Source organism: Pelmatolapia mariae, linkage group LG16_19, assembly GCF_036321145.2.
Source record: "Pelmatolapia mariae isolate MD_Pm_ZW linkage group LG16_19, Pm_UMD_F_2, whole genome shotgun sequence".
Classification (NCBI taxonomy): Eukaryota; Metazoa; Chordata; class Actinopteri; order Cichliformes; family Cichlidae; genus Pelmatolapia; species Pelmatolapia mariae.
In genome coordinates, this window is record NC_086241.1 from 35638060 (window position 1) to 35657177 (window position 19118).

The following is a 19118-nucleotide window of genomic DNA, read 5'->3' on the forward strand; positions in this document are numbered from 1 at the left end:
TATATATTTTTCCATAGCATTAAATTTGAATTTAACAGTTCAATCTTTCAAATAACGGACAAATATTTGTGAAATTATGATACATTTGTGAATGTATTTTAACAATCTAAATATGCATATATACAGACAGATACATTTAAAAAACAAGAAAATTATGTTTTATTACATTACAGTGATTTCACGTTAATTTACATTTGAAATGTAAAATCACAGTCTATTTATGTGAATTTAATGATATTCTAGAAAAACAGAACAAAACTGTAAAATACACAGTAAAAATACTTTTATATTACTTTTTTTTTTAACAGTGTGTGCATACACACACACACACACACATCCATGTATCCACATAACAATCTCAAAATAAAAGAAATGAATGGGTGACTTCCAACACCTCAGACCCTGATCAGCTAGCTCCGCGGTGCCATCAGACCCACAGACTGTGACTGAAAAATGTAATTTAATAGGAGTTATTTTCAGTTAGAACAGTAATAATGAATTTAATTACAAGTACTCTAGGATTTGAGAATTTTCCATGTGAAATTCTTGGATTTAATGTCGAAAAGTATCAAAAACATCATCTTGAAATAAATGTGGAAGCTTGGTTAATGGTTGTTAATGATGATAAGATCTGGGTTATTGGCGACCTCGGGGACAGAGCGACTGTGGAATTAGTCATTTGAACTGATTTCCACAAAGCTGTCAGAGGTGCAGTCGCTGGAAGCATTGATGTGGTAGTACTATGGTATATGACAACATCCCACATTAGATATGTTTATCTGAATTGTGGATTTGGGCATTACTGTTTTCTGATTAAGACAGCTGTTACAGATGTTAACGTATTCTGGGTATTAGAAACAGTCTTTGGACATTTTGCGTTTGCAGCTTCCTGTTTTCCTTTTAAAATTACAACTTAATGCTAAGTGATCTGGAGGTCTCATGAGAGGAGAGAAAGTACACAAGTATGACACACAAAGCGAGTGCTCAGGTAAAAGGTTGCTATGTGTTTGTTGGTAACACTAATAGATATGACCCAGGTCATAATGTCATGTGTTGTATTAGTTCCTCCACACCCTGAGGGGATGGTCTTCATTTTTCCTGCTGTTTTTTGCTTATGTAAGTTCCAGATGGAAGCTGACCATTGGTTGGAGACTGAATGGGACAGCTTTAAATTGGGACTTAAATTAAGAGAATAGAGCTGTTTTGGCTGTGCCCACTCAGATGTTTTCTACCCAAAATGAAAATAAACTATTCATTTTTTGAAACAGCAAATCCTGCTGTAGCACTGGCTATTCTGTGGTCCCTTTGTTGGCCACGGTTCAGGACATTTTGGATTGTCCTGTGCCGAGGAAATATCAACAAGTCCGTGGGTTTCTGAGTATGTGTGGCTACTTCTCTGGCTTCTTTGTGGTAGCTAAGTTAGTTCTTTCTTATGTAGAATTGGCTGTGCCCAGCCTGATGTTTTCTATTTTCTAGTTTCAACAGCAAAATAAACTATTTTGCTGTTGAAACTGCAAATCCTGCTGTGGCACTGGTCCTTCCTTGGGAGCAGGGAGCATGGGAGTCAATGGGCAATTCCAGTCTCAAAATGAATCCAACAGCTGGTCTCCTCAGCTCGCAAACCTGTACGAACTGTAGTTAAGAGGAGAGATGCTAAGCAGTAAAGGACATTTTTTGAGACATTCTGTTTCCATCAAATTCAAAATGACCTTGTGTTTATTAAAAGTTTAAACATTTTGTATGCTTTCTGTGTTCTATTGTGTATAAAATCTGAGTTTATGAGATCTGCAGACCATCACATTCTGTTTTTATTTCCATTTTACACAGCAGACTAACTTTATTTGAACTAGAGCTGTATCTACTGCATCATTCATCCAAGAAATGACACATATGTCCACATAAAGGACAATCGACTAACCAACGCTGTCAGAGTACCACGATCACAGTGAAGAATATAACATGCAGAATGAGCTTTTTCCTTGTTTGCTCCATGTTATTTCATAATTCTGATGTCATCAGTTTGGATCTCCACTGTAGCAGTAATAATGGTTAAAATGGTGTTTTCAAACTTTTAACTGATTCTGCATTTGTATATTGAAAAATGTGTATTCAGGCATTTCAGTGTGTAAATGATTTCAGATACTCATACGTGTGAATTTATGGAAGGTCTACAAAAGGTGTACATATTCTTGTCTTTACTGATTTTCCTGGTTTATTTTTGTGGCAGTGGTGGGGACAAAAATGTATTCTTCAATCCATCCATCCATCCATTTTCTTCCGCTTATCCGGGGCCAGGTCGCGGGGCAGCAGTCCAAGCAGAGAAGCCCAGACCTCCCTCTCCCCAGCCACCTCCTCCAGCTTATCCGGGGGAACACCAAGGCGTTCCCAGGCCAGCCGAGAGATATAATCTCTCCAGCGTGTCCTGGGTCTGCCCCGGGGCCTCCTCCCAGTGGGACACGCCCGGAAAGCCTCACCCAGGAGGCGCCCAGGAGGCATCCTTGTCAGATGCCCGAACCACCTCAGCTGGCTCCTGTCGATGTGGAGGAGCAGCGGCTCTACTCTGAGCCCCTCCTGGATGGCTGAACTTCTCACCCTATCTCTAAGGGCTCTCCCTTAGAGATAGGGTGAGAAGTTCAGCCAGCCACCCCTCGGAGGAAGCTCATTTCCGCTGCTGGAATTCGGAGTTGGCTGAGATCAGGTGAAGAGCTTACAACTCCAAGACCCTGACCGGACTCCCCTTGCAGCAAGTAAAAGACAAAGAGCGCTGTGTGGTCTTGCTTTGTTCGCAGTGATTGGTCTCTGAGTCAGTGGGGTCTAATCTCTTTAAGGCCCAATAATTAAATTAGGGGAAGGGGATGGCTCAGTAGGTAAAGCGTTCGCCCCATGAGGGGAAGAGCGCGGGTTCAAACGGCCACCCTGATGTACCTCTGAGCAAGGTACCGTCCATACGCACTGCTCCCCGGGCGCTGGACTGGTGGCTGTCCACTGCTTCACTGAGTGAATGGGTTACATGCAGAGAGGAATTTCCCTACAGGAGATTAATAAAGTATATAATTTCATTTTAAAAATAGAGAAATATGTTTGCAAATACAGCGGTTAAGTTCAAGCTCCAAACTCGATTAGCTGACATTCATAATAATTTCATAAACCTTTCAATGACGTCGTTAGTTTGAGGCGTAAGTAAGATGTTTTTTTTTTTAAATAAGATGTTCATACAATGTTCCTATGCTCTGATTATTCTGATTATTTTTTTTAAATACACTTCTTTTAAGTATGCAAAATTAGGAGGATGGCCAGTGTTACCTGTAGAGAAATAAAATGTATGTATAGTAGAAAAAAGACCAACATTTTAACATTCAGGTTTGAATGAAAACATATACACTATAATGGTACCATTTAGTCTTCTTGTGTTTGATTTCCCATGAAAAGCACACTGAGCACTGAGAGGAGGGCCGCAGATGGACCGGCACGATGCTGCCGTCTCACAATGAACATTATGTCCTGTAAGCACACACCACGCTGGTGTTCCTTCATTTCAATCCGGTCTTTAAGTGATGATGTGACGAATCCTGCTTCCGTGCCCAAACTACTCTGCGTTTAATGTTTAATAAGGCTTTTGTGTATTTAACATGTTTTAATACTTTGTATCTTTTTCTACTGAATCTCAACAAGCCCCTAAAAACAGTCAGTGATCACTGTCGGCCTCTGAGTTTTTATCACCACTGTTCATTTTAAAGCTCAGTTTTAAACCCTTACGATGTAACTCCAGCCCAGCCCATGCAGCAGTATATTAATGACTAACCTCGTATTGTGGATGGATTATCTCAGTTGTTCTCCTGACTGAAGTTTGGTCCATTTACAGCATCCTGCCATTTGATTGCATTTGTCTCTAACCATCAGGAACCCTCACGTTAACTTTTATCAAGTGGAAAAAAGTTAGTGTTCATCCTCCAGCTTCACTGTTTATATTATGCTAACATAGCTGTGTTGCTAGCGATCACGTAGCACATCATTATATACCAGCTAGCCCAACTTCAGTAACCCTACAATCATCGCTGCTATTTAGTTTCCTGTTTTTCAGCTCTACGTCTTAATTTGTTTCGGAAATCTCTCAGTCAGGACATTGATTTCCCATGAAAAGCACACTGAGCACTGTGTTATATTTAGATGGAAACTAGCGAGCTAACTTCCTGCTAACATCTAACTCCATTAAATTTCATAAATTCGGTTTTCATGGATGCCTGGATGTTAAATTTAATTGTTACACCTGGTAGAGCAGGTAGAAAGAATTTAGACAGTTTGTAACTCTTGTTGATGCTGCAATGATCATGTGACTTATGGACCTGCAGTGGAGTTTGGGCCCAGGCACGGCTAATGACGTCAGACTTAAAGACCGGATTTCATTTCATTGCACTTGGAGAACTACAGATTTGGGCCTTTGAGCCATGGCTTCATTTTTCTCACATAGAGGTTGCCACTTGTGGAGCACCTTGGTCAAATCCTGGCTACTTTGTTCTCTGTAATTATGCAGGCTTCACAAATTAAATGTGGTACAGGTTTATTTATTGTTCAAATGCTACGTATAGCACCTTTAAATGTCAGGGGTCCACAATAAGAATTCATTGACAGACGTTAGACATCCCTACTGTTCATGTGAATACAAAACTAGAGGGCTGAAAGACAGAAATGTATGAGTGGTCATAGTTCCATGTCTGTAAGATGTTTGTGTGTTTGCAGAAATCCTTATTTTACAGGAAAAAATGCTTCTGAAACAAAGGGCACAGGCCAAATATGCAACATCTACAGCATGTCATGTCTTGGTAACATTACCGTGGTTAGGTAAAGACAGAATAAAAGTTCAGTAATATGGCACCATTTTCAGGCTGTCACAGAGTACAGTGCTTTGTGATGAAAGTACTATTTACAATAGAAAATAACACAAAAACCAGCAAAGGGGTTGTTGGGTGTCTCAAAAATAGTGAAACAAGTGACTTGACATAAAACTATGTACATACCTGTTTGTTTGACTTTAAATACACATCTTTTCACACTAAGTCACATCAATCATATTAAATAGAGCAGACATTTTTGCTGTGGGAAAAAGAAAGATAAAGAAACGAGTAACGTTTAGTAACGGAAGGAGGCCCTGTAACGTCCACGTGTTTCACATCGCAAACATGTCAAAATAACAGCAGCTCTATCAATAATAACATTATTTGAACAATGGAAATCTCTTTTCAGCATCTTCTCTTGATGAAATAATCTGACTCATCTTCATTTCTGAGTAATTTTATGCTGTACAAGAAACATTCAGAAGTGTGTCTGTCCACTAAAGATCTATTTTTAACTTCATTTGGTTTTCTTTCTTTTTTTTTAACTGTGTAGACCTGAAATGACAGACCTCATGTTTCATCATTTTCTACCATTTAAAAGGTAAACACTTTGGGGAAAATATCAATAAGTGACAAATTAAAGGAAAATCTATATATGCCGTTTTGAGAGCACATTCATTAGGATATAAAACATAAAAGTGATCACTTCAAAAGTGGCTTCCCTTCATTGGCTTCCTGTTAAATCCAGAATTCAAAATCCTGCTCCTCACATACAAGGTCTTAAATAATCAGGCCCCATCTTATCTTAATGACCTTGTAGTACCATATCACCCTATTAGAGCACTTCGCTCTCACACTGCAGGCTTACTTGTTGTTCCTAGAGTATTTAAAAGTAGAATGGGAGGCAGAGCCTTCAGTTTTCAGGCCCCTCTTCTGTGGAACCAGCTTCCAGTTTGGATTCAGGAGACAGACACTAGCTCTACTTTTAAGATTAGGCTTCAAACTTTCCTTTTTGCTAAAGCATATAGTTAGGGCTGGACCAGGTGACCCTGAATCCTCACTTAGTTATGCTGCAATAGACGTAGGCTGCCGGGGATTCCCATGATGCATTGAGTTTTTCCTTTCCAGTCACCTTTCTCACTCACTATGTGTTAACAGACCTCTCTGCACTGAATCATATCTGTTATCAATCTCTGTCTCTCTTCCACAGCATGTCTTTATCCTGTCTTCCTTCTCTCACCCCAACCAATCACAGCAGATGGCCCCGCCCCTCCCTGAGCCTGGTTCTGCCGGAGGTTTCTTCCTGTTAAAAGGGAGTTTTTCCTTCCCACTGTCGCCAAAGTGCTTGCTCATAGGGGGTCATATGATTGTTGGCTTTTTCTCTGTATCTGTTATTGTACGATCTACAATATAAAGCACCTTGAGGCGACTGTTGTTGTGATTTGGTGCTATATAAATAAAACTGAATTGAATCACTCAGAGCTACTTTGTATTCATCTGGTGGACTATGGCTTGATGGAAGTAGTCCATCCTATTTCTCTGATGTTTTTTTATTTTCTATTTCTACTACAGAACACGTATTTCTATTGTTGAATGTAGAGATTGTCACATACACACATACACAAAAGCAGCTTTACTGATGAGTTACAGTTTTTGCCTACCCAGTGAAAAAAAGAGCATTTGTATCCATAGTCTTTTTGCCAGTAGTTTAGCTTTATTCACTCTTATTTTATGTTTGCTGTTTTCTCCGGGGCCCCAGCTGACTCCTTGTATCTTCACTATGTTATATGTAAATACCCCAAAAACATGGTTGAATACTGATATAACTTCCATGATCCAAACAGTCTGTAACACAACAACAAAGTCTGTAAATGAGCAGATTATGATGTGGCTCTGTTTACAGAAGATGTCTTACTGAAATTTGTTCACAATTTGGTGCTAATTATAGCAAATGCACATTTCAATTTAATTGTTCATGAATTGACTTGAATATAACCGTAACAACCACACCACACATGTACACTTCACATATAGACTACTATTAGCAGGATGGCAAATTTCTGAAACACACTAATCCATTTATATTCATCCAAGTGTAAATTCTGTCTGATTTCATGCACAGTGAAGCCGTCTGTCTGGACTGTCCAATGACAGCAGTGTCTGATTCACTTAGGATTGAAAAAGGGTTTAAGAGCAACAGGTTGTACATGTGAGGCTTCCCTTATGCCAGATAATCCCCACATTACAGGTGTCAATTTTTCCTTTAATTTGTCACCCGTGTGTCATTAAATGACTATATTTCACATTTTAGGTTGGTTTGACAACAAGATGATATCAAGATGAAGATATCAGGCTCTGCCCTTAAAATTGTGAGTTTTCCATTTGTATATAGTATAGTATAGTAGATGTTATGGAGCAGGTGAGAGCAGGGAGGAAGGGGTAAGTGCAGCCTAGGTAGAGACAATATCTTACATATGGACGTCCAAACAATCAGGAACTTCCCATGGGACATTGATATATAGAGAAATACACAAGGGTTTTTTTTCCAAATAAGTCAGGTAAACTTGTAACAGTGACCACATATAAAAAAACGAATCTTTGAGAGGTTCAATTCAATGTCAACATAATCAACAAGAAAAAAACAATTCAAGTGGAGAAAAATAAAAATGATTACACTAACATGACATGTTTGTGCTTGTGAGGACTCATCATTTGAAGTGTACTGCAAAATAAGACTGTGTCAGAAATGGGAAGAACCCCATAAATCAGGGTTTCCACCCCCCAGTGTCCTTGACTACCAGTGTGCATTAGGTGGGTTTAAGAAATAAAGTGCAGGATAGTTCTAGAAATAATTTTCATGTTCTATACTTTTTTTCAAATGTATATGGATTAATCTCATTGTTGAAAATCATTCAACAACGAAATCAATAAACACTTAACGAGTACATTCCTGTAGCATGAGCAAAACTGTTAACTGTACCAACACCTGTAATCACGCATTTGTATGGTGCATTCAGATACAAAGCAAAGCAAACCACAGTCATATTAGGAAAGATCCCACGAAACAACAAACATATCACCAGAAAAGAACTGCATTTATCAGAGATATAAAAGTTTCCAGAGCTCCTCTAGCTTCTCCTACATTCATACAGACGATATAAAACCTGTCTGATTGTGCATTCTACAACACAGCAATCATAGATTAGACAGAAGATGAAGGATGTGGGGGTCTGATCCCTGGTTACTGAAACTGGTTTTGAGTACATGGAACAGCTGTACCAGCAGGCCAACCAGAGTGCAGCTCTGACAGTAGCCAAGGCAAAAACTCAGGTATGGGAGAAGAGAGGCCATGGAAGAAGCCTTTCGGTTGGCCTGGCAAACTGTCAGGGGAAAGCAGTTTCCGTCCACACTGTCTATAACGGGGATGGGACTATAGTGGGGATGCTGACCTCAACAGAGGACAGTTGAACTAACACATCAAAGAATCTCCTCAATCCCACTGACATGGCTTCTTGTAGTATAAGAGGACTGTGAGTAAGTTCACTGAGGTAGTTTGTCAAGGCTCAGGCTCTGTTGTCATAGCTGACACACCTCTGCAACATTGTGTTGCAGTCAGAGACAGTGCCTCTGGACTGGGAGACTGGGGTGGTGGGGGTTCCCCTCTTCAAGGACTGGGTCCACAAAGTGTGGTCCAACTTTAGGATGCTCATGCTTCTCAGCCTCAGCCTGGGTACTTCGCCTGCCTGTTAGTGGAACCTTAGATTCATGAGGTGGTTTTCATCCTGATCATGGAACACTGGACCAGCTCTTTATTTTCTCAAGGATGTTTGAGGATGCATGGGAGTTCCCAAACAGTCTACATGAGTTTTGGGGACTTGAAGAAGGCATTCAACTGTGTGTTCTGTTGGAGGTGCTTTGGGAGTATATGGTATCAGGCCCATTGCTGTGGCCTAACCAGTACAACCATTACCAGAGCCCAGTTCACATTGTTGGCAATAAGTCAGACTCGTTCTTTGTGACTGTTGAACAAAGGGACTGCTGTTGTTTGTCCCTTTGTTGATTTCGTCCATAATTTCCATGGACGAAATTTCTAGGTGCAGCCAAGAGGAGGTCTGGTGTGGTGGTCACAGGATCTTGAGATTCCCAGTTTCATCACACATGGTTCACAACCATGTGTGATGAAACTGGGATGAGAAATAGTGTTTCAAAATTCAAGACCATGGTCCTCAGACTGAAAAGGGCTCTCTGGGTTGGGAACGAGTTACTACCCCTGGTAGAGCAGTTACAGATCTTGGGGTCTTGTTCATGATTTAGGGGGGAGTGGACCAAGAGATTGGATCGACAGGTTCGAGAAGCATCTACAGTGATGCAGATGCTGTACTGGTCTGTCATGATAAGGGGAAAGCTGAGTGTAAAAGCAAAGCTGTTGAATTATAGCTACGCCCTTACGTTCACCTAAGTCACAAGCTCTGGGTAGTGTCCGTAAGAATGAGGTCACAGATACAACATGGAAATGAGCTTTCTCTGAAGGGAACCTAGGCTCAGCCTTGGAGATAGAGTGAGGAACTCTGCCATTCAGGAAAAAGCAGGAATAGAGCCACTGCTCCTCCACACTAAAAAGAATCAATTGAGATGATTAAGACATCTGACCAGGATGCTCAAGATGTTCAGTGCATGTCCCATTGGAAGGAGGCCCTGGGAAGATCCACAATACTCTGGAGAAATTACATTTCTTGGAAACACCTTGGTGTCTCACCCTAACCGGTCGCAGCAGATGGCCCCGCCCCCCCCGGAGCCTGATTCTGCCAGAGGTTTCTTCCTGTTGAAAGGGAGTTTTTCCTTCCCACTGATGCCAAAGCGCTTGCTTGTAGGGGGTCATATGATTGTTGGGGATTTCTCTGTTGCATTATTGTAGGGCCTACCTTACAGTATAAAGTGCACTGACTTGAATCTTGTTGTGATTTGAGGATGTATGAATAAAATTGAACTGAGGTGCTGGAGGAGGGTGGTCTGGGCAGAGATGGGCAGAAAATGGATGGATAGATGGATGGATCAGACCTTTTTTACATAACAGACTCTACATGGATACCCTAGTACTGGAGCACCTACACAGTAAACCTACAGGAGCCATGGAAACACATGCCACAGTTTTTGTGCTTACATTAATGCCGGAGGTTTGGACCTCCAGTTACTGAGTAAGCAAATTACACTTTTACACACTGTATGCCTTAGCACTGTAACGGCACATTAGTGGCTGACCTACTCTGGCTGCTAAAAGCTTCCACTTAATTATAATAATACTCCTTAAAATTGATTATAAAATATATGTAGGAAGGAGGGAAGAAATTGCACTAACCGACTTGCTGCAGTAGTAGCATCCTATTACAGTGCCATGCAAAAATTCAGTGTCTCCTTATAATGACCCATTCTTTCATAAATGGTTGTAAAGACAGACTGCATGGCTAGGTGCTTTATTTTATACACCCCTGGAAATGGGGCTGAAAACACCTGAATTCTAAGATTAGGAGATGTGGCCAAATTCTTGGTCCATATAACTGTAGATTCAGTCTCAATAATCTGTATGAAACGAATAGGCAAAGAATCACTGAGTGTAATGAAAGTGCAAACCACAGACTCCTGAAGAGGACATAAACCACAGACTCCTGAAGAGGACATAAACCACAGACTCCTGAAGAGGACACAAACCACAGACTCCTGAAGATGGACACAAACCACAGACTCCTGAAGATGGACATAAACCACAGACTCCTGAAGAGGACATAAACCACAGACTCCTGAAGAGGACATAAACCACAGACTCCTGAAGATGGACACAAACCACAGACTCCTGAAGAGGACATAAACCACAGACTCCTGAAGAGGACACAAACCACAGACTCCTGAAGATGGACACAAACCACAGACTCCTGAAGAGGACATAAACCACAGACTCCTGAAGAGGACATAAACCACAGACTCCTGAAGATGGACACAAACCACAGACTCCTGAAGATGGACACAAACCACAGACTCCTGAAGATGGACATGAACCACAGACTCCTGGCTGGCTAACTTGTAAATTCCTCTTGAAAACAGATTTCTTGGTTCTCAGTGTCTGTGTCTAATGAAGCCATGCTGGCGCATTAAAGTACCAATACTAAGACAGCACGGCAGAATCTGATGTCCCAGGACGAGAACACGTTGGTTTTACAGTGTATCTGAATGCAGATTTCTAAAACCCAGCCTCCAATGACTCATATTTACTTAAAACAAGCTAAGCGCTCTTAACTGCATTAGTGTAAACAAAGAACTCATATGATAATATGACTTAAAATATAACTCGGTGATCCCCTCCCCTGACACAACATTACAAAGTCAAAATGAAAGGACAAAAACAGACAACACAGATGTCGGCCTACGTTTCTTCAGCTTTGTTTGTTGTGGTGTGTAGATGTATAAGGCTGGTCCAGTCACTGGATGTTTCTGGCCATTCACAGTGTCCTGCTACATGACTGTCCCTGGTCAGATGGTCAGAGGTAGAAGCCGGTGGCTGATGGGTCCGGAAGTGTAGGCAAAGTCTCAGGGCTGGGTACCTGGATAGTAGGAGGCACAGATCCATTCCTGTTAGGCAGGGCACAACCTCCTGGGTAAGTACTGTTTAGCACGCAGCCATTTTCCATCTGCAAAGGATATAAAATATCATTAACACCAAACAGGATTGCCATTTGGCTCATAGTGGGTGTTTGTATAAGACAAAGATTATTATTCATAATCTTCATTTCATTTCATTTCATTTATTTTATTTATTTCACACTTGGTACAACAATTCAAACAAACCAACCACACTTTCTATCAAAAAGCACTACAACCATGTGTGAAAAGGAGCAGGAAGAAGAAAATATTCTTATTAAACCCTGCCCCCTATCTACAATCCAACAAGTGGGCACCAAAAATCAGAAAACAAACATTAACATTTATCTCCGGTCCTAACCCAAACCAAACAACAAATTTACAATCAGAATATACAAATTTACAATCAGAATATACCACTCCACATAGTAACAAGGAGAAAAATAAAATGAAAATAAATAAAACAAAAAATTATAATGGATCCTTTTTCAATGAACTCCAATTTCATTCACATTCTTCATATTGAGTTATCGTTTTAAGCATGTAACACTTTTTAAAACAATATAAATTTATACAATTCTTTAAATTATAATGAAGTGAGTTCCACAGTCGTATACCCCTAACCGTTGGACTCATTAATCTTTGTGTAGTCCTAGCTAACTGATGCTTAAAATAAAATTTCCTTCTGCTATCTTCTCCCCCCGAACACATTAAAAATACTCTTTGTAACGTAAAGGGCAAAACATTATTTTTAGCCTTAAACATAATTAATAGTGTCTGTAATTTCACTAAATCTCCTAATTTTAATAATTTCGATTTTATAAATAATTTATTTGTATGTTCTCTATATTTAACATTATGAATCATTCGTATCACTTTCTTCTGTAATAAGTTTATAGGTTTTATAGTATTCTCATATGTATTCCCCCAGACTTCAATACAGTAACTAAAATATGAGAAAAACAATGAAAAATATAAAATGCGCATTGTTTTATAGTCTAATAAATCTCTTACATTTCCCAAAATATAAATGTTTTTAACCATCTTCTTTCTAATATACTCAATATGTGATTTCCACGTCAGATTTTCATCTACTATTACACCCAAAAAACGAAATTCAGTAACTCTTTCAATCAATTCTCCATCAATGGACATAATGACTTCATCCTCCTTTACACGATTGCCAAATATCATGAATTTCGTTTTTGACAGATTCAAAGATAATTTATTTACATCAAACCATATTTTTAATCTTAACATCTCAGAAGTCATAATTTCAACCAAATCTTTCAAATTCTCTCCAGAGCAATAAAAATTTGTGTCATCTGCAAATAAAATAAAATTTAACCTTTTTGATACGTCACAGATATCATTAATATATAAATTAAAAAGTTTAGGTCCCAAAATAGAACCTTGAGGAACGTCACATACAATCTTCAATCTTTCAGAGGTGTTGCCGAGATAATGTACATATTGCGACCTATTTTCTAAATAACTCCTTAACCAATTCAATGCCACTCCTCTCACACCATAATTATACAATTTAGAAATCAAAATAGAATGTTGTAACGTATCAAAAGCTTTTTTTAAATCAACAAATACCCCAACTGTATATTTATTATTATTGGTTGCAGATGAAATATCGTCAATGAAAGTCAACAATGCTAATGCCGTTGATCTATTTTTACGAAATCCAAATTGATTTTCATTTATTAGTTGATATTTTTCAATAAACCTATCAAGTCTTTGCGCAAAAAGTTTTTCAAGCACTTTTGAAAACTGTGACAAAAGAGACACTGGCCTATAATTGTTAAAACTATGCTTATCTCCTGATTTATATAAGGGTGTCACTTTTGCCACTTTCATTCGATCAGGAAATACTCCTGATTGTAACGAAAGATTAAAAATATAGCAAAGAGGAATACTTATACAATCTAAAGTCTTTTTAATTACAACCATGTCTATACCATCACAGTCAGTAGATTTTTTATTTTTACAATTTTCTACAATTGCTACTATTTCTTTTATGGTAGTATCAGCCAAGAATATAGAATTAACCCTTCTATTTTCTCCTTTCCAGGCTTCCTCATATTCTGGGTCGTCATTTTTTCTAATTAAATTTGCTAAAGTGGGTCCAACATTTACAAAAAAGGAATTGAATTCATTTGCTACTTCAGTCTTGTCATCGACAACTTGATTATTCTTAATGAAATAATTAGGGTGATCTAAGGGTGTGTTCTTGTTACCCAATACCTCCTTAAAAATATTCCAAATACCCTTAATATTATTCTTGTTTTCCTGAAAAAGTTTATTATAGTAGTCTTTCTTAGCTTTCCTCAATATTAATACCAACTTATTTTTATAAACTTTATATTTCATTTCCGCATTCTTAGTTCTCTGTGTTATATAATCCCTATATAAATTATTTTTCTTTTTACACGCATTTGCAAGACCCTTAGTTATCCAAGGTTTCATATTCTTATTCTTTTTCTTATACTTAAATGATACCAATGGACAATGTTTATCATACAAGGCCAAGTAAGTATTTAAAAAAGCTCCATATGCAACGTTGACCTCATTAACATAAACTTCCTTCCAGTCCACTTCCATGAGATCTTGTCTAAACTTGTTAATTGCTTCGTTATTTCTTAACCTTCTATGACTCACAAAACCAACTTCTTCCTTTCTTTTCATATTTAAATCAAAAGTAAAAAAGACTGGTAGATGATCGCTTATATCATTTATGATGAGGCCACTCATAATATTACTCTCCAAGCTATTAATGAAAATATGATCAATTAATGTTTCTGATTTATCCGTTATTCTACTCGGCTTTATAATTAAAGGATAAAATCCTTTACCAAGTAATAATTCAAAAAAATCTGACGCAGCCTTATCATTTGCCTCTTTACAAAGATCAATATTGTAATCACCACACAAACATACAGTCTTATTTCCCTTAGCCTTACTCAATAAGTCTTCTACTGCCTCTGTAAATAACTCAATCTGTGACCCCGGTTTCCTATATATACACGTTACAATTATATTACTTCTTCTTTCTATATCCAATTCCACTGTCACAGACTCCATTAAATCGTCTATAGCCACAGACATACATTCAACTTTTTTACATTTCAAATCACAATTAACAAAAAGTGCCACCCCTCCTGCCTTTTTCTTAATTCTATTTACAAAGTATAAATCGTACCCTTCAATACAGAAATGACAACCCCTATTCTCATCTAACCATGTTTCAGACAGAGCAATTATTTGAAACCTACCTCTCAAACTATACAGAAAATCTTTAATCGAAGCAAAACTTCTATAAAGACTTCTGCAATTAATATGAATTAATGAAAATGTATTAACTATTTCAACCGTATCCCTGAATTGCTCCTCTGTATAATATTCACATGTGACATTAATTGTATTAAGCACATTCCTTTCAGGGTCAATGCCTACTTCAAAATCATATGATTTATGATCTGAGTCGTCGAGCATTATGCATAATTATTCTAAAACTATCTATTAACCTCAAAAAAGAAAGGGATCCTTAGCAATCGCACATACATTTATCGACATATTTTAAAGTCCGTTGATCTTGTTTTCTTCCATGTCCAATTTACAATTTCCTTTTGTCCTTTTCCACCCGAAGTAGCATCTATTCTTGTAAAGGATGAACTAATTGTTTTTAGGCTCATAGCCATGATTGGTCGTAACCGTTTGCCTATCATGATAATGTTATCTTGTATAAATGTCCAATTCCTCAAGATCCTTAATCGTTATAACCTTGGCTTCTTCTGGCGTTCCAATCTTAAAATAATCTTAAAAGCAGAAAGAAAAACAAATAAATAAGGCAAAAACCTTATTGGGGAAGATGGTCCAATATTATGGAGCATATATATATATATCTGTGAATATCAGAAAAATATCAGTTATAGGGTAAAGACCCTACAACCTTCTTCTTTAATTCAATTCAATTTTATTGAGCAAGCACTTTGGCGACAGTGGGAAGGGAAAACTTCCTTTTAACAGGAAGAAACCTCCAACAGAACCAGGCTCAGGGAGGGGCTTTAGGCTTCCCCCTTTAGGGGTCGCCACAGTGGAGCATCTGACTCCATTGCAGTCCGTTCCTACCGTCTCATCTGCCACACTACATTCACGTTTCTACTCCGTGGTTTTCTTGAGAGCTTGAAAAAGAAGGCAACTGGACTTATTTTTATGTTTGTGAAGACATTTCAGCTCTGGTGGAGAGTCCCAGGTGTTGAATTCCTAGTGGTAGTCGACTATTTGGAGGTGGCCCTGAGAGGAGATGGTTCTGAGAAGAGGTGGCCCTGAGAGGAGGTGGCCCTGAGAGGAAGTGGTTCTGAGAAGAGGTGGTCCTGAGAGGAGGTGGCCCTGAGAGGAAGTGGTCCTGAGAGGAGGTGGTCCTGAGAGGAGGTGGCCCTGAGAGGAAGTGGTCCTGAGAGGAGGTGGCCCTGAGAGGAGGTGGTCCAGAGAGGAGGTGGCCCTGAGAGGAGGTGGCCCTGAGAGGAAGTGGTTCTGAGAAGAGGTGGTCCTGAGAGGAGGTGGCCCTGAGAGGAAGTGGTCCTGAGAGGAGGTGGTTCTGAGAGGAGGTGGCCCTGAGAGGAGGTGGTCCTGGGAAGAGGTGGTCCTGGGAAGAGGTGGTCCTGAGAGGAGGTGGTTCTGAGAGGAGGTGGCCCTGAGAGGAGGTGGTTCTGGGAAGAGGTGGTCCTGGGAAGAGGTGGTCCTGAGAGGAGGTGGCCCTGAGAGGAGGTGGCCCTGAGAGGAGGTGGTCCTGGGAGGAGGGGGTCCTGGGAGGAGGGGGTCCTGGGAAGAGGTGGTCCTGGGAGGAGGTGGCCCTGAGAGGAGGTGGTCCTGGGAGGAGGTTGCCCTGAGAGGAGGTGGTCCTGGGAGGAGGTGGTTCTGAGAGGAGGAGGCCCTGAGAGGAGGTGGTCCTGGGAAGAGGTGGTCCTGGGAAGAGGTGGTCCTGAGAGGAGGTGGTTCTGAGAGGAGGTGGTCCTGAGAGGAGGTGGCACTGAGAGGAGGTGGCCCTGAGAGGAGGTGGTCCTGGGAAGAGGTGGTCCTGGGAGGAGGTGGTCCTGGGAAGAGGTGGTCCTGGGAGGAGGTGGTCCTGAGAGGAGGTGGTTCTGAGAGGAGGTGGTTCTGAGAGGAGGTGGTTCTGATAGTGGTTGACCCAACATTGATCATGTGAGCCAAGGCGCCTGGAAGTGATCTTTAGAGTGTTTGATAGCGGGGGTCGTGTCTGGTTGCTCACAGTGAATGGAGATGGGGTCCTTTGTATAAAGCGCTTCAAGTGCTCCGGGAGAAAAGCTCTACATAAGAGTCAGTACATTTACCATTTACTCTACTCCCCTTTAAACCATCTGTGTTCTCAGTCCATATTGTGGACCCTGGCATCCTTGAAAGAGGGACCTTTGTTCTTTGATGGCATCTGTACAGACGTGTACATCTATCCTGTTGAGGTGGCTCTTCTATAATGTGCCAAGTTTTTGTGGAGCAGCTGTTTGGTTTCTCCTATGTAGAGGTCCAAGCACTGCTCACAGCACTGCACAGCATACACTATGCTGCTTAGGTTGTGTTTGAGTTTTGTGCTCGGGGTGAACTAATCCATCCAAAGTTCTTCTGCCTTTTTTTCCTGTCTTTTTCCACACCTTGGCTCATGTGATGACACACCTGATCAACAGTGGATCAATAACCCTCAGAACCACCTTCACAACCTCAGGAAATACCTCAGATAAATAACTGGGACTCTCACACCCCCGTTCTCTGCGGCCTGTTGGAGCGGGGGGCTGGGAGGAGGAGTTGGCCGTCCGATTGGGGTCTGGAATGTGGGGCCTCCCTGCTGCTGCCGAGTCGGGGCAGTCTGCTTCTCTCCACCCCAGGGAAAAGGGTAACACCACCTGGGTCTGGGTGCAGTTTCCCCCTCCAGGGGCAGGGGTACCTAGACCTGGGGCTTAGAGTACACTTGGGGAGTGTGATTGTGTGTACAGTGTCTCTTTATGTCTGTCTCCACGTTGGGTGAGTGTGGAGTAATTGCTTATGAGAGCATGAGGGTGGGAATGGATGTTTGTATCTGTGTGTGCCTGTATGTCTGTGTCTATATGTCAGGTTGGGTATCAGACGCCACCTCTCTGGGGACATCTCAGGCCCTCCAAGGTTTGGAGGCCTATCTCCCCCCACCACTTCCCCTGCCGGTGACAGATGCCCTCAGACTTCGGTGTGTTGGTGGTTCTTTGTGTCCGGGGATGGGCGTCCAGGCACACACCGGCTCACTCCTTGGTGGCTGCTTATCGGGGCCTGGAGCCTGGGGCTCGCTCGGGCCCCTTCGGGGGTGGGGTGCCCTCGGCCTGGGGCTCGGTGACTCAGGCACAGCTGGCTGCCGGCGGAGCTCACGGACACGTCACTGCAGCCCCCTCTGGCTTCTGCTCCGCGGCTGCTGAGTGACCCTTCATCTGGGACTCTCCTCAGCTCTTTCTGGGATACTGGCGCTGTTGGTCTTCCTCGGTCTCTTGTGTTCTGAGGGCCTCTGAATGTCTGGAGCCTGGATCTCCTCCATACCTGCTTCATGCCCTGGAGGACGGGGCTATGGCCCCCCCCACACCCTCTAGCAGATCATTACATGAAGGAACCTTTTAAAAACAAGCGCGTTCATGCTCACAGGTGTACACACGGGTGATCACACACACAAACTACACCCTTTTTGGCTCCTACCTCAAAGCACACTGTGCGCTGCCAATCTTACATGCTGCACAATGATGTTTAATATTTAGTATTTACTGTTATATTCCCATAGATCATCACGATGATGTTGTTTATTATATTGCTCTTTTTTTCTGCTTGTTTTCTCTTTTTTCTTTCTCAACAGGTGATCCAGGTGATTGATAGATGTATTTTTTGTCTGCTTACTTTGTTGGTTTTTGTTTTTTGCCCTTTATCACCGTTCCTCTTCTCCGCTGTTTTTCTTTCCCTCTTTCTTTCTCCCCTTTCTTTTCCTCAGTCAAGTCTGTCCCGTATTTAGCAAGTGAAAATAAAATAAAATAAACAATAAAAGGTGAATCAAATAGACCATTACAGCAAGGCTGTCCAGGCAATGGATGGTCCATTTGGTAAAGTAAATCCATTGGGCATCTTTCTTTGCCTTTAGACAATAATTCTGATGGCAAAAGAGCCAAACGGGACAGGCAAAAATAAATAAATAAATAAAAAAAATAACTGGGACTCTCCACCAGCTGTTTTTATAACTGAAGAAGCTTCTTGGATGAGACCTGAAATGTCTTCACAAACCTAAAGAAGTCCAGTTTCCTTAGTTTTTTAAAATTCTAGACTACCACGACCTGCATGACTGAGAACTTACACAAACTCTCGGTAGTTTTCCCCTTTTCTTCCTCACCTTTTTGTCAGTGCCGCTGTTTCCAAACATAGATCATAGCAGGTCTTACTACCATCTTGTAAACCTACCTTTTCCCTAGCTTCTCCTAATCACCGTCCTGTGTAGACTGTATATTGTCTCAGTCTCCTGCTGCTGCTGTTCAGTTTCCAGTGTTAGTCCACGTCCTGTTTTTCTCTCCTTGTGAGTTGAAAGTTTGCATTTGTTTTTGGTTTAGTTTTGTATTTTGCTTTATGCTGGTACAT

General features: G+C 40.8%; 1 protein-coding gene across 3 annotated transcripts in view; it reads right to left on the bottom strand.

Annotated features, from left to right (window-relative positions):
- Positions 1 to 4541: 4541 nt before the first annotated feature.
- The window catches only part of LOC134644241 (aryl hydrocarbon receptor-like), a 47754-nt gene continuing 33177 nt past the window's right edge, over positions 4542 to 19118 (bottom strand). The window contains exon 11 of one of the 3 annotated variants that reach the window (XM_063497083.1): positions 4542 to 11425. In XM_063497083.1, coding sequence (XP_063353153.1) covers positions 11363 to 11425 — 63 coding nt within the window. In that variant the 3' untranslated portion in view covers positions 4542 to 11362. Of the gene's footprint in view, positions 11513 to 19118 lie in introns of all 3 variants that reach the window. The other 2 variants (XM_063497082.1, XR_010096474.1) reach the window with 2 other exon arrangements.